This window comes from Odontomachus brunneus, unplaced genomic scaffold (assembly GCF_010583005.1).
Source record: "Odontomachus brunneus isolate Ranch 3 - 2012 unplaced genomic scaffold, Obru_v1 Obru_scaffold_093, whole genome shotgun sequence".
In the NCBI taxonomy this organism is placed as follows: domain Eukaryota; kingdom Metazoa; phylum Arthropoda; class Insecta; order Hymenoptera; family Formicidae; genus Odontomachus; species Odontomachus brunneus.
In genome coordinates, this window is record NW_022639543.1 from 1,290,243 (window position 1) to 1,310,571 (window position 20,329).

The 20,329-nt window shown below is 33.8% G+C and overlaps 4 protein-coding genes across 7 annotated transcripts; 2 read left to right on the forward strand and 2 right to left on the reverse strand.

The window, feature by feature from the left end:
* Nucleotides 1–290: 290 nt before the first annotated feature.
* Nucleotides 291–3,395, reverse strand: LOC116848312 (sprT-like domain-containing protein Spartan). Of its 2 annotated transcripts, none has more exons than XM_032824250.1 (6): nt 3,177–3,395; nt 2,959–3,074; nt 2,677–2,828; nt 2,427–2,511; nt 2,210–2,329; nt 291–2,076 (listed from the first exon to the last, which is right to left on the reverse strand). In XM_032824250.1, exons 2-6 carry the CDS (start codon nt 3,055–3,057, stop codon nt 625–627), a joined length of 1,908 nt encoding a protein of 635 aa, XP_032680141.1. In that variant the 5' UTR covers nt 3,058–3,074; nt 3,177–3,395; the 3' UTR covers nt 291–624. The 2 variants fall into 2 exon arrangements, with proteins under 2 accessions (XP_032680141.1, XP_032680140.1); XM_032824249.1 differs by having other exon boundaries at nt 2,427–2,529; nt 3,177–3,394.
* A 734-nt stretch (nt 3,396–4,129) lies between these two features.
* On the forward strand, nt 4,130–6,661 carry LOC116848313 (tRNA pseudouridine synthase-like 1). Of its 2 annotated transcripts, XM_032824252.1 has the most exons (7): nt 4,130–4,454; nt 4,637–4,783; nt 4,895–5,023; nt 5,422–5,556; nt 5,661–5,807; nt 6,018–6,252; nt 6,325–6,661. In XM_032824252.1, exons 2-7 carry the CDS (start codon nt 4,737–4,739, stop codon nt 6,625–6,627), a joined length of 996 nt encoding a protein of 331 aa, XP_032680143.1. In that variant the 5' UTR covers nt 4,130–4,454; nt 4,637–4,736; the 3' UTR covers nt 6,628–6,661. The 2 variants fall into 2 exon arrangements, with proteins under 2 accessions (XP_032680143.1, XP_032680142.1); XM_032824251.1 differs by having other exon boundaries at nt 4,130–4,783.
* Nucleotides 6,662–6,783: 122 nt separating this feature from the next.
* Nucleotides 6,784–8,149, forward strand: LOC116848314 (dual specificity protein phosphatase 19). Its single transcript, XM_032824253.1, has one exon. It carries the CDS (start codon nt 6,822–6,824, stop codon nt 7,407–7,409), a length of 588 nt encoding a protein of 195 aa, XP_032680144.1. The 5' UTR covers nt 6,784–6,821; the 3' UTR covers nt 7,410–8,149.
* LOC116848311 (vigilin) lies at nt 7,693–17,919 on the reverse strand. 2 transcript variants are annotated; one of them, XM_032824248.1, is made up of 23 exons: nt 17,840–17,919; nt 17,651–17,720; nt 16,036–16,238; nt 15,699–15,914; nt 15,279–15,485; nt 14,955–15,170; nt 14,699–14,882; nt 14,270–14,584; nt 14,061–14,170; nt 13,635–13,791; nt 13,337–13,512; nt 13,136–13,267; nt 12,910–13,056; nt 12,661–12,819; nt 12,446–12,580; nt 12,157–12,375; nt 11,945–12,080; nt 11,685–11,836; nt 11,458–11,586; nt 11,268–11,378; nt 10,961–11,158; nt 10,640–10,858; nt 7,693–10,239 (listed from the first exon to the last, which is right to left on the reverse strand). In XM_032824248.1, the coding sequence occupies exons 3-23, from the start codon at nt 16,195–16,197 to the stop codon at nt 10,000–10,002; spliced, it is 3,720 nt and encodes a 1,239-aa protein (XP_032680139.1). In that variant the 5' UTR covers nt 16,198–16,238; nt 17,651–17,720; nt 17,840–17,919; the 3' UTR covers nt 7,693–9,999. The 2 variants fall into 2 exon arrangements, with proteins under 2 accessions (XP_032680139.1, XP_032680137.1); XM_032824246.1 differs by lacking the exon at nt 17,840–17,919 and having other exon boundaries at nt 10,000–10,239; nt 16,036–16,270; nt 17,651–17,726.
* Between the last annotated feature and the right edge of the window lie 2,410 nt (nt 17,920–20,329).

The window sequence follows — 20,329 nt, forward strand, 5'->3', positions numbered from 1 at the left end:
TATATATATATATATATATATATATATATATATATTAAATAATATAACCCAAACATTTGAGCTATTATATCTCTATTATATTCCTATTATATTTTATCATATGATAAATTGTAAGTTTTAGCGAATAATAAACAAAGCTATTATGTAAAGCTATTTTTTAAACATATTTTTGATTATAGCTTCAGAGATTTTTCGATATCTTTGTCTATATTTGTTTGTTAAAAAATATAAGATTAAGAATTTAATATATAGATTATTAAGAATTTAATATAGATAGAAAACAAATAAAATAGTGTATGACTTATTTATTAAATAATTTTACTACATCGTAATAACATAATATACTACGCATACATATTAAATAAACAATATTGATATTTAAACTAAACATAATCATGCTTCATTTAACAGTGTAATAGTGTTCATTGTATAAAAAAATATATATATTTGGAATTTTTATTTTACTTAAAATAAATTAAAATGTATCAAAATAATAATCAAGATTGTTTGAAACTATGTCATTTATATATTCTCCATACTACTCGAAAGAACGTTACAAATATTATTGACTTTTTTTTAACAAAATGTTACAGATCTTATATCTAAAAATATAACTGTTACTCTTTAATGCATAAAATACTTATCTTCAAGACACATATCTAAATGTTCATTCATAAGATTTTCTGATATCATTTGCATACACACTGGACAGGGATATTTATTTTCAATGGAGTTGTTTCCTGCAGGAGATATGTTATCATCATTTTCATCATCTATTATGATTGTATCATTAAAAACAGCTCCCATGCATTCATCTAGGTGTTCATTTAGGGATACTTCAGATCCAATTTGCACGTTGCAAACTAAACATGTCTGCTCGCAATTTTTCGTATTGCTTTCACTTTCACTAATATTGACTTGTGCTTTTGGACTTTCAATGACAGAATTATCCAAATCGGAATTGGAAGAACTACTTATATTGATTATATTATCATTAGATGCATGAGAATTGGAAGGAACGCGAGTTTTATGAAACGTATCGTTTTCTAAAAGACATTTATCAAGATGCTGATTAACATCTGCTGATGGCAACATTTTGTTACAAACAGGGCAGCTTACGTATTTAGTGTCACTTGAATCATCCAACTTTGAACGTTTATTAGAATCTGTATTGGTAGTTTGTTTTTCTAATGATGTGAGAAATGTTCGAATAGGCGATGTTAACTTTTCATTGCTACTATTATTAAGTTTATCAATCAATGATGTAAATTTTGTGTTACATTGACTATCAGTCTTTTTTCTTATTTTATTCTTTGATTGATTTAAATTTGAAACTGGTTTATTAATAAGCTTCTTTTCTGATAACTTTGATGATAAATCCTTCTTAGTCAATTCACTTGACAGATGAGTTTTACTGTCACTTATATGCAAAAATTTTGTTAAGAGGCTACTCTGACCACTGTTATTACCTCCTAAAATGCCAGAACAAGAAAACATGGAATTCTTTATATTTCTTGTATTATCTTTTTCTACTTTTTCACTTGGACCGCTAATACCCCAGCCATGTACATTATTGCTAGTGCTGCCAAGTTTTTTCACATCTAGTGGCAAATCTTGATCATTTTTCTTGATTTGAATGTGAGACAAATTTGTCATATTATTATTTTTGTTACCAATAGTTTTATTTCGGTTTGTTTGAACAAGTGTTTGAGTGACTGTTTTATTACTGGTATAAGTAAGTGTTTTCGAATGTGAAGATGTAGATGTAGGTTTAGTTTTTGTTGGAGTGTCCTTTGTGAACCAATTGGCAATAGATTTGTCTGTCTTAATATTCTTTGAGATTGAATTTGACTTATCCTTTTGTTTTGATTTATAATTTTCTGGCTCTTTTATCTTTATGAACTGACCACTGCAATTTAGTTTATGTTCAAGCCACCAGTAATCTGATGGTCCAGGCGCACGATTCATAGCTCTTCGTATCATTCCAAAAAATGGCGGTCTGTATTGGCAGGGTCCATTACATTTCCACCAATGTTGCTGGTACAGTCTCACTTCATTATGAAAGTTGTGGTAAATCTATATTTGTTTAATGAAACACATCACACAATCAAATCAAATATTGTAGATAAAAAAGATAAATCAAGTAAAATTCTTATTGCAAATAATATATCTTAAGTATTACAATAAATGAATTACTCTCATTACTGACCGTTATATTAGTTCCTGCTTCTTTATTTATCCTGTACATATGTTTACAAAAATTAGGTCCATGGCCATCTCTATCACGATTGTTATTTGTTAAAAACAAGTATGCATGGATCATTTCATGCTGCAATTTAAAATAAAGTATATTTAACATCTTTTTAATATTATATATTTAAGATACAATTTTTTGTTTTTAAGTATTTAGAAAATAAAAGTCTCACCAGTAAAGTTTCTACAAGATCTTTCCTTGGTCTAAGTTTAAGTAATGGGGCACTGAGTGCTATCACACATTGCTTCTTATAAAAGCTACAAACTCCAGCACAACTATAAATATTATTTATTATCTCTTTCTCTTTATGTTATATAAACAATCTTTTATATATATATATATATATATATATATATATATATATATAAATATATATACATATACACATATATATAACACATGTTATACTGAATAATATGTACCTTGTCATCTTATTACTCCATTTGACTTCAACAGGACACAAAACATTCCAGAAAAAGCGTGCATTGAATTGTACAAATAATGTGTAAATGTTAGGAGTAGGATCTATCAATTCCAACGTACGATCAATCAATGTCTGTGGCTTATAATTTTCCTAGGAATAAGATTTTTTCAATTCATATAAAGAAAATATTAGTAAATATAAAACAACCATATCTTCTACATCATAAGTTTTTTATACAAAGATATAATCGGAATGTATACAATTTACTAATAAGTGATACCTTTCCTGAATGAATTGCGTTTTCAGTTACGCCTAAACAATTCAATTCTTCATGTATATCATATGCCATAAGAAAATCTTTCGTTTTTTGCGATGACATTGTTCTTAACGTTTATCCTATTTTATTACAAAAAACGAAGTTGTGAGGAATTTTGTGTAACATAACTCATTTCATATCTTACAAAACACGTGTAAATAAAAATATATCCTATATCTTACTTTCACAATGCACTTCGTATTTGAAATATATTTCTTCCTCTTCTCTTTTATATACTTATTACTTAAATAAACATTTTTATTCAGGAAATATAGAATCACATTTTATGAAAAGTTTGCGATTTGAAACATGAGAAAGATGAAAAAGACCGTTTTCCAGCAAAGAACATCACGGGTGTTTACGACAAGCGGATCTCTTTCTCTCTCTCTGGGTTTGTTCGCGTCGCATGCCCCAACGTGCTCCTACTCGCTCTAACGCACTCTGATTGGTTACGTCGCCACACGGACCAATCAGAGTGCGTTGGAGCGAGTAGAAGTACGTTGGGACATGCGACAAACTCTCTCTCTCTCTTTCTCTCTATGACCGGTATTCATACTCGGATTTTATTTTTAAGGTTGGCTTAAGTTCATCTTCAGATACTCCGTAGCCAATGAAATGATCCGTTCATTACCTGAAGATAAACTTAAGACGGTCTTAAATATAAGATTTGACTATGGCTGCGTTCCGAAATTCACTGCCAGTACTAAAAATCTATAGTTCATGTTACATATACTATAGAATTTCAGTACTGGCAGTGAATTTCGGAACGCAGCCTATGAATATCGGCCTACGGACGGTATTCATAGGCTGCGTTCAGCAGAGAAAGCTGCATTGTAACTGTGTAAAATTCGTGAATCTGATTGGTACATGCTCTTGGATTCGACCAAAATTAAGAGCATATTCCAATCAGATTCACAAATTTTACAACAGTTGCAAAGCAGCTTTCCTTATTGAACGCAGCCATAGGTTACGTTCCGAAATTCACTGAAAGTACTGGAATTCTATAGTATACGTAACATGAACTATAGATTTTCAGTACTGGCAGTGAATTTCGGAACGCAGCCATAATCGAATCTTACAGCATGTTCGACTGGCTTTGGGTTAACCCACTCTGGTTTATTCAGTCTACGTTTATTGGTCGAACAAGTACTTATAAGCTTTATGATTGACTAGTAGAGACGTGATTGACTTATGACGTCATTAATCGCTCTCGGAGCGATTAACCCAGGGACAGTCGAACACGCTATTAATATCGACAATGCATATCAATAGCGATATATTCCATCAATACATTTTGTTGATGAGTATTATACTAGCTTAATATACCGTTGTTTATATATATCGTCCATATTAAGATTATCTAATAGAAAGTTACTATTTAATACGCATATCAAGTGCACGATGTAAACTAAGCCATTAACTCTAATAATTACGATATGAGATGTAAAGATACTCACGTGGTAAATATATTGCAGGTTATAATCATCGATTGTCGTAATTACTCAAATGTTATATGAATATTTGAAATTGCTTACACGCGTAACTAATAATGGTTGTATCGGTATATGTTAAATATTAAAAAGACGCTTCTGTCTCATAACAGACCAATTCGAACCAATATAATGAATATTTTATTCGTCAGATTATAGAATTATCAAACTTTTGATAGAATTTGACAAAACTTTGATGATTAGTGTGTAATGAGGCTGTATCAATTTTACATCTGTACGTAAGATACAATCATGGTACGATATTTCCTTAGATTTTCGTACATTGGTACACAGTACAGGTACAACATATATAAAATATTAGTATTTTAGTATACTTTGTGTATACGATTTTTGTACTTAAAACGATATTTTCTTTTGTTCTTATCACGCAACACGCTATTGATGTAAAGAGGTACACAAAAGCAAGTTTTTGCACCAAACATACGAAATAGTGATACTGTACAAGGTGCCTTAGAATCTGCTCTATTAACTATTTCACCGAAAACTATAATTAGACCAAATATAATACTTGCCAGCAGGTATATATATATATATATATATAGTTTTTTTCTATTTTTCTTACATTTTATATAATTTTCTATATTCTATGAGTATTTAATAACATCTAATATAACTGTAGTATTTAATAGTTAAGAGAAATTTACAATATCTTATTCATTAACAAAAGAAGAATGTTTTGTTGAATATAATGAGTGTGCTTTAAATTCTATTATATTTTTAACATTTTTTACATTAATAAGAAATATCGATAAAAGAAAATTGTCTCTATAAACATTAATAAGATTTCTAAAAATTTAAAGTAATTTTAAAGCTTAGTTTAGAGTCAGCAAGAGATACAAAATTGATTTATAAACTCATGACATTAATTTTATGAATTATTCTTACAAATTTTACATCATGTAGTATAAATTTGCAGAACAGATGCTGGAGTCCATGCTTTATGCTCTACTTGTCATGTGGAGCTTGAAAACAGATACAATATTTTATATAATGCAAATAATGTGAAAAAATATGTTAATCGTTATTTTACCAAAAGTGGTCATACTATCAGGTAATAATTTTAAGAGGCATATACTTAAATATTATTATGTTTATTCTTATGTATCTGTTTGATATTGATCTATTGATAGTTTGTTGGACAAAACTATATTTTAGGTTGTTGGATTTTATACCTATCACATGTGATTTTCATGCAAGGAGATCATGTTTATCCCGAACTTATATATATAGATTTATGATACCTAAAGTACCTGAAGAACAGAGATTACCCTTAGTAGATATGCCACATACTCACTTTTTGAGGTAATTATATTAAGAAACAAAAAGCACTATATTATTGTACAATAAGTGGTAGCAATATTTTTTCTTGATGAATTTTGCAATGCATTCTGATAGTTAAACATATCTCCTGACAATTACTAGAAGACAAACTCTTCTACTGGATACAGAATACATTACAAAATTTTTCAAACAAAAGTTGCTATGTTTAATCAGCTGTAATATGTCTTTCAGAGAACATAATTTTGATATAGATAGAGTAAAACATGGTACGAAATTGTTTATGGGAGTAAAAGATTTTACTACATTTTCTTCAAAAACGATAACAATTAAAAAGATTCAATATGTTCGTTCCTTGCATATCTTTACTTTAGAAGAGACACAATCTTTAGTACCTTTTGATCCGTTATCCGAAAATTTTAGATATTTTCAGTTCATATGTAAAGCAAAATCCTTCTTATATAATCAGGTAACATCATGATAAAAAATATATATAAATAAGAACACTAAGTACGTTTCTCATTGTTGTTATTCCATGTAGGTGAGACGAATGGTTGGTGCTCTAATTGCTTTAGGACAGCAAAAAATAACAGAAAAGGATATCACTGTTATGTTTGAAACCCCTTCACATTATAATTGGAATCCTCGTGTTGGACTTGTACCATCGAATGGCTTACATCTTGTGAATTTAGAGTACGATCAAGAGGAATTAAAACGTTGTACTATATCAGAAGAACAATATCAGAAAACACGATTAGAAGGACTAAGCCGATATCCGCTGTTGGAAAAACAAGAGCTGCAGAAACTGCAGTTGGAAGAACAAAAGCAAGAACTAGCAAAATAAAGGAAAGAATCTGTTTATAGAACCATCAATATTGGAATAGTTGAAAAATAATACTTAATTTTTTTATATAACGAACGATATAACATGCAAATGTGAGAATTATTATTTTGGAATGATTTCATGCAATGACTAAAAGTCATCACATGGTCTCAGATGTAATTATATTTTAAAAGTAAATAATCATTGATCTTTGTATGATGGATTTACAAGATCTTATCGCGAGAAAGAGATCGGCACTGAAGCCTTGCAAAACAGTGATAACGGACTCGCTTGGCAACAAATGTGAGATTGAACACGGTCAAGTAAAAAAACTTGAAAAAGGACTGCCATTTGTAGTAGATGAGAAACCTGATTTACATGTTGCCAATATAATACCGGGATTATATCTCAGCTCTCAAGATCCAGTGGTTTGTAGTGATATATTAAACAAGTACGAAATAGGACATATTTTGAGTATAGGTGTTAACATATCTGAAAAATTCGATGATATTCGGTATTATAACTGTGACTTGTTAGACTTACCGGAATCAAATATAATGTTGTCGATGAAGAAATGTGTTGATATTATACATGCGAATCGCAGAGAAAATATTCTTGTACATTGCAATGCTGGTGTTTCTCGTTCTCCCACAATCATTATTGCTTATTTAATGATTATGATGGAACTGTCGTATAAGGAGGCTTATGATAAAGTAAAAAAAGCGAGAAGTTGCATTAAGCCTAACGATGGATTTGTAAAACAATTGCAAAGTATTGAAAATATTTCTTTCAGTAAATTATAATATTTTGAAATATGGCAAATTATTTATTTACTTGAACACATTTGCGGTCGCTGACGCCACATCTTTCATATTACTTGAGTTGTTTAAATGGAAAGGTAAAAGAGAGATAACACATGAAAAAGTAGAGTGAACAAATGGATCAATGATGTAATATATTGTTACAATAGAATCCACGTGTTATAACATTATTTACTTATGTGTACAGAGAATATTGTTTTATATAATTACAATGTATCTTATTATATATGTTATAACTCATTAGAAAATTATATTCATGCACAGCATCTATCAAATTCTTAGCCAAAACTAAGCATATTAAAATTTACTAATTCTGGCTCTCTTATATTTACCATGCATTGGAGATGACACATAGGTCGCCGTACCAAGTAGATTTATAAAAATTACTGTAAATCTAAAAAATATAAGTGAATTTCTGTATACATGATAATCTCCTATTATTTAAATCGCAATATAGTATATATATCATTGTGTACCCAAGGTACCTCTATGTATATTACCTATTACATATATTAATTGTATAGAATAGTTATTATCTGTATTCATATATGTGTTTACATGTGATGTGTATATATACAGGATGTACTAAAACTATCAGATGATATTCTAAGGACGGGTAATTTTCTCTCAATTTGAAATAGATTACTGCTACAACAAAAATATCAAAGTATTAATAAACGCTATCAAACTTCGAAACATATTAAAAATATAAGATTCTTCAGGAAAAAAATTTCTAAAATGTCAAGACAAACTCTAAAAAGACCATTTCAAGATTTGTTTATCACAAAGCATTTAATATCGAAATATGGACAACTTCAACACAGAAACGACCTCTGATATTTCTGCTAGAATGAAAAAGAGAGCTTTGATCTTGTTGAAGAATCCATCCTAAAAATATCAACTGTTAATTCTTGGATATCCCGGATAATTTATTTATATGTATAATTATTCACATTCCTCCAACAATTGAAATGAGCTGTCTCGAAGAAAATAGACAAGGCACTTGAACTGAATATCTTTTTCTTAGCTAGTTGGCCTCATAAACAGTAGAATGTGTAAGGATTTGCACATTAAAACTTTATACGAAATTGTAAAACAGGACAAATAAATAAAGCCGGCTATCGAAAGGAATTCGTGTATCGTTCACTACTCGTGTAACACCGAGATAATTTCACGATTCTCTGCACAGTGCCGATCTTCTTATAATGCTTAGTGAGTCTTAAACGGCGCGGAAGTATCAAGGCCTCCTAAATATTGCGTTCCTTGCTGATACATACAACTGATGATTGCAGGGAAGGATTAAAAATAGTATAATTTCGGTCAGCTCAAATTACGATGCTAAAGATGAACGAGAGAACGATCTCTAGTGTTTGTTCGCAACAATGAAAATTTACGGCAAGCAATACAAGATACATCTTCTCATCTCTACCGAGCATTGAAAATTCATCTCGCTCACAGAAATTATATAGATTTCAATCCCCGATTGCAAATCTGTCACTCGATGATGAATATGCGTTTGATACGCCGACAGATTTCTCACTTACGTCACACTGAACCTTTAGAGACGTAAACTGAGTGCGTAGAATAACTCTAGTTAACGTAATAAAAAGTTACGTTAAATTCTAGGAACAAACTTCTTCTTAGAAAGCCTCTACGTTGTTTTTATCCCTTCTTTCCTTTCTTTTTTTGATTCGCGAAGATTTTACAGTACAAATTTCAACAATCGTGATGTAGTTTTGAAAACCACCTCTCACTAGTGGCACAACGCAACGAGAAAATGCGATATATGTACAAAAAGATATAAATAAATTAACAAATTATTATGCTAAGTCCAACGAAATACGTATGACCGTTTGCAGTCTATACGCGGGACAGAGATTATCTGTGAAAGTATATATAATACACGAATAAATTGGTTGGATTCTGCAGGAAAGAAACCAACGCATACAAATTCACCCCTTATTGTAGAAGACAAATTGAGAATATAAGGAATACAGTCAATTTGCATTTTACGACAAAGAACATGCGGTCGGCTTTATTTTGCGATTTTTGTGGGTTTGGTCCTTTTCTGCAGAAAGCGTTCCGATTATTTCCCACGAAGCCACAGTCTTAAGTACAACATATCTGTACCTGGAAGGCATATCGACAGAGATAAAAGCCACGAGATCGAGTCGAGAGTGCACGAGAATCACGCGCGACCCATTGGTCGCAGGGACATGGCGATGAACTTGGAACATGCGTTGCAGTTACAGATACATAGGACATCGGTATTATGGATTGTAAATATGAACATCATTGTCAAACGTTGTGTAGTAAACCAGTGTCAGAGTCCAATAGAGTGGCCAGGTCGTATGCAGCAACGTCAGTAATGGAACAGGGAACCACCCAACACAAGTGCGTATGCATGTATGAGTTGTATGTGTACGTGTGTGTGTGTGTGCATCCGTATGTGTGTATGTTCATGCGTATGTAGCGTTTTATATATCGTTTGTCAGAGGAAAGTTATTTTATATCGTTAGTTTAACCATCGATTCGTTCCATCGACTTTTTCTAACGGATTTAGATCTACATTTTAACGCTTAACTCCCCACGGACCCTCCGGAGTAGCAATAGGTACGTGAGAGTAACCGGCAAACTGAGGGAATTCCTCCACGCTAGCTGTGTTCGGTGCGCTTTGAGGCTGCTGTTGCTGCTCCCATGGTCCTCCTTTTACAATGAAGCCGGCGTCGTTCTCACCGCCACCGACCATCCCGTCGTCACGCTGAGGCGAGCGCAAACTTTCGCGGTACTCGTTCTCCACCACATCTTGCATCTGCTCGGTTACAAATATATTTTTTATCACTTGTAATCGTAAAGCTTTACAATGAAAACTTAAGCCATAAAACTTAAGTCTGAAGCCATAAGAAATTGACCAATCACCATCAAAAGGAAAATAATCGACTGATTGGTTAATTTCTTACGGCTTCAGATTTGAAGCTTAAGTTTTACGGCTTAAGTTCTCCTTGTAGACCCCGCTTTACGGCTATCATAAATCGGCCTGTAGATTAGTTTCTACTCGTGTTAAGCGGGGTCTACAATGAGAACTTAAGCCGTACGAAAATTGACCAATCACAGTCGATTATTTTCCTTATATTTGGTGATTAGTCAATTTCTTACGGCTTAGTTCTCATTGTAGACCCCGCTTTACAAACGGTTAAGTGAACGACACTTACATACTCCTCCTCTAGATTCAGCAAACGATCCTTGGCATCGGCTACGTTCTCCTCCGCTCCCACGATCGTCACAACATTGGGATCGACATCAGTTTTTCTCGGAAACTTTATGTCAACTTTAAATTCATCCATTATCTTGCGGATATTTCTACCTTTCGCACCGATCAATCGCGAATGCACGGCAGCGTTTATGTGCACTTCTTCCTTCGTCAAACCGTTCTAAAGAAAACAAGAGAAAATCACAAATTGTAATATGGAACAATTAGGTAAACAGATGGCATTTCTAGTAAAGATTTTATATTGTAATAACAGCTAGCTTACCAATTCGTTAACGATCTTCATGATATCGTCCCGTGCGTTATATGCATTCTTTTCGTACCCTGTTATCGTGATAATATGCTCTTCGAGATCACCCTTGCGCGGGAAATTAATTTGGACATCATGATCACTTCGTATTTTGCTGATTACGGTTCCCTTTCGGCCGATTATTTTCGGGTGATACTCTGGATCGACTTCGAGCTACATCGCGAATAACAAATAACGTAATTATTAAATTCACACGGATAATACTCCGACAGAGATCTTAAGAAAAAAAAGCTCTAAAATATCATATATATGATAAACTTACCTTCAGTTCAAATGACTTTAATGCTCGATCTTGTCGTTCGGCCTTCAATGCTTCACATTTTTCAAGAATAGCTTCCTTCGCACTTTGAACACACGACGGTGTTCCAGAGATCTAAGCGAATTAAAGAAAGAGAAACAACAAGTGAGAAATAATGTATTTCAAGACTAATAGTTAATGTAATATAAATTACTTTGATGTAGTCCAGTTTTTCTTCCGCCGGAGAGAGCATAATGTGTACATCGTACGTATTCATCAACTCTCGCACATCTTTACCTTTCTGCCCGATTATCGAGCGATGGAAATCAAATGGTACGTCTACCTAGAAGCAGGAAAAAAGGAGGATTTTTCTTGAGATCAGTTTTATAGTTGCGAGAATAGTTTAATGTGACAGAGAGCATTGGCTGTGTATGAACTGACTTGAATCGTAACAGGCACGAGATCAAGTAAAGCTTGCTTGGCAGCAGCAACGTTCTCTGGTTGTCCAGTAATGCGAATTATATCGCAAGCTGGGACTGTTTCTCCAGCTTCTCTGTTTTCGCCATTAATTTGATCCGGTGTTTTTTGCTCGTCTAGAACAGTAACGTACAAATAATCGTTGCTTACACTCAATGAAAATGAGCAAGGTGATTTTTTATTAGATTAATCAGCGCACTAGAATGGCGAAACTCGATACTAACCGTACACATCACGATCGGGAAATTTGACTTGCACCTCATATTCGGATGTTATGCTTTGCACTTTGCGTCCCTTGGCACCCATCACCGTGCGATGGTGTTTCTGCGGTATTATACACTCCACCGTCACCATCGATTCCTTGATTAAGAATACAACGTATTATAATAATATATCGAGTAAAGATAGATATATTCCGTGTTCATAAGACATTTACCAATTCCTGAACAATCTCTCGCATTCGTTGTTTCGCAGCTTCTATGCATTCGTGCGAACCTTTCAGAATAACACGATCGCTATCGACGCCAGCCCGCGGGAATGAAATCTGTACACCACCACACTCATCAGCAATTCGATGCAGTACGCCACCTCTTCGCGCTACGAAATGTCTATGATGCTTGGGATCAATGCGGATTTCACCTTCGGTAATGTTGTCCTAGAAATGCAATTAAAAGATATTTCAATTATGATTAACTTATATTACTTGAAAACAGCAATTTTCGTACAATTTCTTTGATCGTAGCTTCTAACTCGGCTTTAGCCTTCTCAACCGCTTCTTTCTTGCCTATAATTGTGATGATTTCTTTATCTTGATCTTCCTCTGTAGGGAAGATAATTCGTGCGCCCGTGGATTCTCTTATCTAGAGCAAAGTAATGGTTACATTATAAATCTATTTATTAAACAGTATCTTAAAGCGCAATGTTTTCCGATATATTTTACCTTCTTGATATTAGCACCATTCTTTCCAATGAGGAATTTGTGATGTTGAACTTTGGCACGGACTTCGGCTGAGAAACTGGACAATTGCTTTTCAGTAGTTAGTTCCATAAGTTGCACTTTTGCCTTCTCGACGTCGTCTTTCGGACCTCTGATACTAACCTACATAAATGCGGATATATTTAATGGAAAGTCAGTCGAAATTTTGGCTTTGACCGAAAAATATTCACAAGTTTTCTCTTTTTTTTTTACCTTGTCACTTTTACTTTCTGCTGTAGGGAATTTGATAGTGACGCCACCGCAATCTTCCATGATAGAATGTATGAGTTTACCTCCAGTACCAATCAGTGAATTGTAAAACTTTGGTGGAATAGTAATCTCATCGGTAACAATGTTGGCCTAATATATATTATGTGAATGTAAACATACATTTTTCTTAAGCATTGAAAGATATGTTATAAAATATGTGAATAATTACCAGTTCATTTTGAATTTTTTGTATCATTTCTTTAGCTTTCTCTACATTTTCCTTTTTACCAGTGATAGTTATAACATCACTCTTCTCACCCTCAGCAGGCAAATCGATTTTTGTTTGAGTTTCTTCCCTTATCTATCATATAACACATATACGTATAAAAAGAATAAAAAATGAATTGTTAACAATCTGTTTAATACAAACCTTACGGATGTTAACACCGCCTTTCCCAATAACAAATTTATGAAATTGCTTAAAAATAGGTACTTCCAGCACATGATTGCTTTCATTTAATTCTTTCACCAGTTTCATTAGATGCTTATGGCACTTGTCAACATCTTCTTTGGGTCCTCTAATCTTTACTATATCTCCTTTTTCACCTGCATAGAAAAACATCCAGTCAATTTATAGATAAAAAGCATTGGCAGTATTAAGATAATGCAAATTATTGCAAAGTGTGTGTGTGTGTGTATGTGACATGATGAAACTCAATATTACTTACCAGGTCCAGGTATAGTAATTTGTACTTGATTAAATTTATCTCTAATCTCTTTAATATTATCTCCCTTGTTACCGATTATATTACGGTAATATCTGTGATCTATAATCACGTCCTTTTCTTTCTCATTTTCAAGCTTCTTCACCATTTCAACAAGTTCCTAAATTATTCATAAAATATAAATATTAATATATTAGTAATAGTGATATATTAGTAAAAAGGAGAAGCTGTTGGATTCCAACTTAGAGAGGGCAGTGAAAGCCGCGCAGGACCGGGACAGTTGGAAGGATTGCGTGAAGGAAAAGCTATACAATCCATAGAGGATTGACGTACATAATCACTATGCATCTGTCAAGATAAAATTGATGATGATGATGATATCAGTCATTTAAATGATAATTGTTATTATGTAATAATATAAATACATACTGTTTGAGCTTTTAATACACCAGCAAGATTGCCTTCAATACGGATAACATTGCTGCCATCATTCTCAGAAATATTAATCACAACACCTGTACCTTCTTTAACACGGTTGACTAGTAAATAAATAATTCATGTAAAAATTTTCTGTTTTTAATTTAAAAAAGTAGGAATAACGATAGGGAGTAAATATTGAAAATAATTAGATTATTTACCATTGCAACCATTTTTACCAATGATATGCTTATAGAATCTTGGATCGACATTTAATTCTGTGAAAGTAAGCTTGGCTATAAGATCACTAGCCATAAGTTGCAATTCGTTTTGTGCTTTCTCTACTTCCTCAGGTGGGCCTTCTATCTTAATTTTATCTTCCTTGCCTGTAAACTCTACATTTACTTTTGGCATTTCCTGAGTGATTCTCTTGATGTTTACACCCTTGCGTCCAATAATATATTTATGTATCCAAACTGGAGCTTCTACCACAGCAGTACGAACACTGTTTGCCTTTTCATATACTTTATTAAGAGCTGCAAGCACAAATTTACATTTAATACTCAACTACAACATCATATTATACTTACAGATATTACTTATAGATTAAATAATAATTAATATTTGTGTAATTTTCTAAAATTGTTTACCTTGACCAAGTTTTTCTTGCGGTCCTCTAAGAGTTATAGTACCAGTTGCTGAATCAGGTGCAGGCATTTCAACACTCACTCCAGTTGTTTGCAATATTTCTGCTATAGTACTGCCACGAGGTCCAATTACATATTTATGTTGAGATTTGGGGACTTCTACAGATACGGTAGTACACCTTTTTTCCTACATTAAAAAAATTATATGTTATATTATTTATGCACAAATCATCATAAAGAAATAAGTTTATTAATATACCATGTCTTTGTAAATGGCTTCAATCTTTTGCTTTGCAGCTAAAACTCCTTCTTTCTCACCAGCTATGGTAATTTCATCTTGCTGCACTGATGCAGGAGGGATATTGATGCGAGCACCAGTTTCTGCCATCATGGCATTGAGATTTTCATTATGCGCACCATAAATAAATGGATGGTATATTTTTGGCACAGTGATTCTTTCGAAAGCTTTCCTAGACTGTGATATTTATAATACAAATATAATTCGAGTGATATTTATAATAAAAAAATTGATAAGTGATTGATATTTGCTTGTGATACAAAGATAATTCACTTGAAAATTTACCTGTTCATCAGAGATAACTCTAATTTCATGTTCAGCTTTTTCAATGCCTTCTTTTGTTCCTGTAATCGTTATTGTGTCTGATTGATCTTGCATACCAGGGACATTAATCTTTGTAGCAGTCTTCTGCTCCAAATCTTTCAATCTCTGCCCTTGCTTTCCAAGGATCCAACGATGATGATCCTTGGGAATACTAATCTGCTTACTTGCCTATAAAAAACAATTGTAAATACGGAATAGTGATAATTTTTCTTCCAGACTGTAAAAATTAACGAGAATATAATCGAATATATCTGCAGACAATAAGGATGCTTTATGTTGTATAGATAGATACAACAGATATAAAACTATGTATTTTCTAAGGTTATATATATTTAGCAAGCATTTATACTATATCAATAGTAGCATAATAAATGGTAGCACCTGGGTTTGAAATGTTGTTAAAATGCGTCGTTTAGCTTCTAGAACTTGATTTTGCTTCCCAGTTATAAGAAATGTCAGAGATTGATCTTTAGAAGATGCAATCTCGATAATAGTATTTGTCTCCTTCATAATAGTTTTACATGTACGAATAGATTCACGTTCTCCAAATTTATCACTATGATCAAACTTGCGCTCTTCTCCTGGTACACGGAACATCTATATAAAAATAGAATATAAAATAGACTAATGAAACAAGTGATACTGAAGAAATCTTAAAATATTTTCAAATACAGACTGTAAATTTCTACAAGTTTGCACAAATTAGAATTGAGCATACCTGGGTAATATTTATACGTCCAAGATGTAAGTTGTTGTTTATAGAAAATATGTTTAATTGTCCAGAGCTGGAGCTAGCTGATTCTGGGAGGACAGGGAATGTCTCATCATAAGTAGGTGGCTCATAGGCCGTTCCCTCTTCCATTACTGACTGCTGCTGCATTTTGGGGTTGTCCTGTTTCGTGCCAAGTCCTTACAGTAGCACTATAATACAGGTGAAAATATTCCGTTTCTTTCTAGCAGAATAAATACCAAAAGTAAAGATGGAATATAATATATACAAATAAGTACATATATATATATATATATATATATATATATATATATTATATATACATATATATATATATATATAATAATTAACATTATTACGAGAGAGAGAGAGAGAGAGAGAGAGAGAGAGAGAGAGAGAGAGAGAGAGAGAGACAAATAAAAACAGCTCATATATATTTTTATTATATATTACATACAAATTACATATTGTAGGAGCTTCTACCAAATGAAAGAGAACATTGTATTGCATGCAAAAAATAGGGGGAATGCATGATAGTGAAATGATGTAAAGTTAACTTAAGGCTCTTGGATGCACAATATAACACATCTCTAGTTAACTTAATTTTATCTAAATTTAGGGTCTGTTTTTTATTGCTGAACTAGTGTACACTTTCAGAACTTAAAAGAGATAGATATAAAGAGATATAAAAATAAAAAGAGATAAATATACAAATAAAACTTGATGGAAGAAAGACGAGGGAGAACTAGTGTAGCCAGTTCAGCAATAGAAAACAGACTCTTAGTTCATTGTATATCACACAATCCTCTTGTCCACAACCTTGCTTTAATCTTTAAGCTGTAATAAATTGACTAACCACAGTCGATTATTTTAAAAATAATGAACTGTGGTTGGTCAATTTCTTATGGCTTAAGAATTAAAGCAAGGTTGTGGACAAGGAGAATATCTCCATAGTCTTAATTTCGCGACATGACGGAAAAAAGGATAGATTATCACCTAGCGAGACATTGATAGTTACATCGAGGATAAATTCCTTTCCAATTGACTCGATAATCGCAGAGGTTGCAAGTATTTTAACGCGATCTGATTAACAAGGAATGATAATTTCGCAATATATAGAATATTTTTTTTATTGGATTCTTTTACAGCAAGATCAAAGTTTTTGTCTCGATTCCACGAGAATCCGATCGTTCACAAGTCGCGCGGCGAAATTGTGTTCGTAACGTTGCAATTTCTTGATAAGGCATGCATTTGAAACTACAGGTGAGTATTAATGAGGGTTCGACGGAGAAATGTGCGTTAAGTGCGGACATGTCAATGACCAGTGTGGCTGAGACGATGACCACCATATGGAATGGAGTGTTAACTTGACACGTCACGAGATCGCTAACCTCTCGCGTCGGAGCAATATCTGTACATCGTGGTGCTGAAATGGAATGAGCATGGCACGCAAAGCAAAGCGGAGACTACAAATGGAGAACATGACGGGTCGGGAACAACGTGTACGGTGCTACCGAGGGTCATATGGCGACCAAGGATAGCACGCGTCTCACGCAGGCACCAGTAGGCAGTAGGTAAGGACAATTTTCAAATTGGTACTTACTCTACCGTAATAAAAGAAATCCGGCCCAGTAATAAACGCGTATTACGTAGCCAGTTTAACAATGGTTTGCCTGAAACATTTATAACGTCGATTACGAGGGATGAATAACGCACTCCACGACGCGAAGTCTAATTGAATTAATGTGCAGCAAATTATCGCTCATTACTCGAGACTCACGACTTTCCTTACCGGTAACGCAAAGTGAAATGAGACTGAACGAGACGGAGTGCCCTCGGACGGCGAAAAGTTACCAGCGATCTAGAGGATACGATAGGGGTTGCGTCATTGCGATACCAATATAATGATGACGAATTGCTGAGAAACAAATTCCCTCAATTTTATCTATTTCCCAGGGGTGCGTTTAGATTCACTACCCGGGTGCACTCTATTATTAGAAACACTATAGTGGGTGCTTTCCAGTTGCGTACACTGTGTTACACAAAACCAGTTTATTGGTTGCGTATTATCTTGCAAGATATTTTAGATAATATGTGACCAATAAACTAGTTTTGCGTACGTGTATATCAAGTGTGTTAAGCAATTGGAAAGCACTCAGTATATGTTACATACACTTCTAATATTAGGCCCGATCTACAATAGATGGAGCAAAGAGTAGGAGTAAGAAATAAGCAATAAGCAAATTGCCCAGGTAGCAAGGTGACGTCTAAAGACGTCATTAAAACGTCATAGACGTCTTAATAACGTCTTAATGACGTTTTTAGACGTCACTTTGCTACCTGGGTGACCAATTCCATTCTCACGATTCAAGAATAATCGATTGTGATTGGTCCATTTACTTACTGCTTATTTCTTACTCCTATTTCTACTTTTTACTCCATCTATTGTAGATCGGACCTTATGCAGGATCCACACCGCGTCCGATATCCAATAAAAGAATAGCTTTCCAATGGAGAATTGAATTCGCTCTTGGAATTTGTCATAAGGCAATTTTTGGCAACGTTTGCCCTTATAGAAATATCATACTAAGAATCATTGATAATTACTTATTTTCAGTATTAAAAAAACTGGATAATAAGTAATTATCAATGATTCTTAGTATGATATTTCTATAAGGGTGGTACATGTATCAGATTGTTTTTGGGCTAGTTTACATCAAACATTTGATATATGTATTAACGTCCTTACGGTGATTAAACCGAGACTAAGGCTGCGTTCCGTTTCACGCATATGCGCGCATTTATCTATAGTTCATGTTACATATATTGTAGGCAATGCGCGCATAATGCGTGAAACGGAACGCAACCTAAATATATCATCAACTATATATATCATTTTTCGATAACTCTTCCCGTTCAAAAATGCTAGGTTATTTTACGTTACTCTCTTCTATTCTGTTCTCCCACCAAAGGTTGGTTTATGATGACCGTAATCCGTTAACTTATACCGGAACTATAAAATTGACCAATCACAGTCAACTATTCTTCTATAATTCGACTATGATTGGTCAATTTTTTATGGTTTTGACATAAGTTAACGGATTACGATTATCATAAACCGGGTTCCATAAAGTTGACCGAGTAGAGTTTTGGATCGCAGCCCTGCAGATCCTTAAGTAATGTCTTAAGATGCGAATACAGCTCTATGATTGATTCATGACATCTTAAGACAGTACTTAAGATGATCTTAAATATAAGATCGGACTATGAATACCGGCCATAGGCCGGTAGTTAGTGAATTTTAAAATCTAATTTGTATATTCTTTTACATCTAAATCCAGCGGCACACGATGCTTGTTTTCGTGCTAGATTGCTTGTTGAATAGAAATACTACGTTCTGATTGGTATTTTCATCCATCTATCGAAATACGCTAATCAGAACGCAGTATTTTCATCCAGCATGAAAACAAGACCGTGTGCCGCTGGCTTAATATACTCTAATCAGATTCGAAAGTTCAGTAACTATTAATTCAGATTAATGTCGTCATATAAATATAATTATATACTAATCAGATTTACGAGTTTTACAACAGTTACAAGCTGTTTTCTGTGCTGGGGTACTATTCCGTTCCCGCATACCGACAGTTGTCGAATCGGTAAGCGTCGTTGCGCAGCTTTTTATACCGTGGAAAAACTGCGCAACGACACCTACTGATCCGACAACTATCGGAACCATGGTAACGGAATAGCAGCCCTGGACCCCTATTCTTGAAATAGTTGCGTATACGTAAGTTTTACTGCGTAGGTTTAATCATACCATAAAATAGCTGCGCAGTAAAACTTACGTATACGCAACTATTTCAAGAAGGGCCCTGTCTTAGGGTGTATATCAGTTGGACACGGGGCAATTGGACACAGTCCAATCACAAGTCGCTGTTCCAAGGGACCCTACAAATGTCTCTAATCACACGGTGCTGTGATTGGCTGTGTCCAAATGCATCGTGTCCAAGTGCACCGCTCCCCTGTCTTAAGATGTCATGAACCAATCACAGAACCGTATTCTCATCTTAAGACATTACTTAAGATGGTCTTGAAATAAGATTCGACTATAAATACCGGCCTACGTCATTAGATTTGTTCGTGTCGCGTGCCCCAACGTGCTCCTACTCGTTCCAATTCACTCGGATTGGCTTACGTCATCACGCGGACCAATCAGAGTACGTTGGAGCGAGTAGGAGCACGTTGGGGCATGCGACGCGACAAACCTATTGGCCGCGTTCAG

Coding starts and splice junctions, on each gene's coding strand:
- LOC116848313 (XM_032824251.1), top strand. CDS start 4,737: ATGGTACGATATTTCCTTAGATTTTCGTACATTGGTACACAGTACAG. Junction 5,024..5,421: donor AATATAATACTTGCCAGCAG/GTATATATATAT, acceptor ATAAATTTGCAG/AACAGATGCTGGAGTCCATG. Junction 5,557..5,660: donor AAAAGTGGTCATACTATCAG/GTAATAATTTTA, acceptor ACTATATTTTAG/GTTGTTGGATTTTATACCTA.
- LOC116848312 (XM_032824249.1), bottom strand. CDS start 3,057: ATGTCATCGCAAAAAACGAAAGATTTTCTTATGGCATATGATATACAT. Junction 2,530..2,676: donor TGGAGTAATAAGATGACAAG/GTACATATTATT, acceptor TAATATTTATAG/TTGTGCTGGAGTTTGTAGCT. Junction 2,077..2,209: donor AAGCAGGAACTAATATAACG/GTCAGTAATGAG, acceptor AAACAAATATAG/ATTTACCACAACTTTCATAA.
- LOC116848311 (XM_032824248.1), bottom strand. CDS start 16,197: ATGCAGCAGCAGTCAGTAATGGAAGAGGGAACGGCCTATGAGCCACCT. Junction 15,915..16,035: donor GACGTATAAATATTACCCAG/GTATGCTCAATT, acceptor ATTTTTATATAG/ATGTTCCGTGTACCAGGAGA. Junction 11,587..11,684: donor TCGTGCCTGTTACGATTCAA/GTCAGTTCATAC, acceptor TCCTGCTTCTAG/GTAGACGTACCATTTGATTT.
- LOC116848314 (XM_032824253.1), top strand. CDS start 6,822: ATGATGGATTTACAAGATCTTATCGCGAGAAAGAGATCGGCACTGAAG.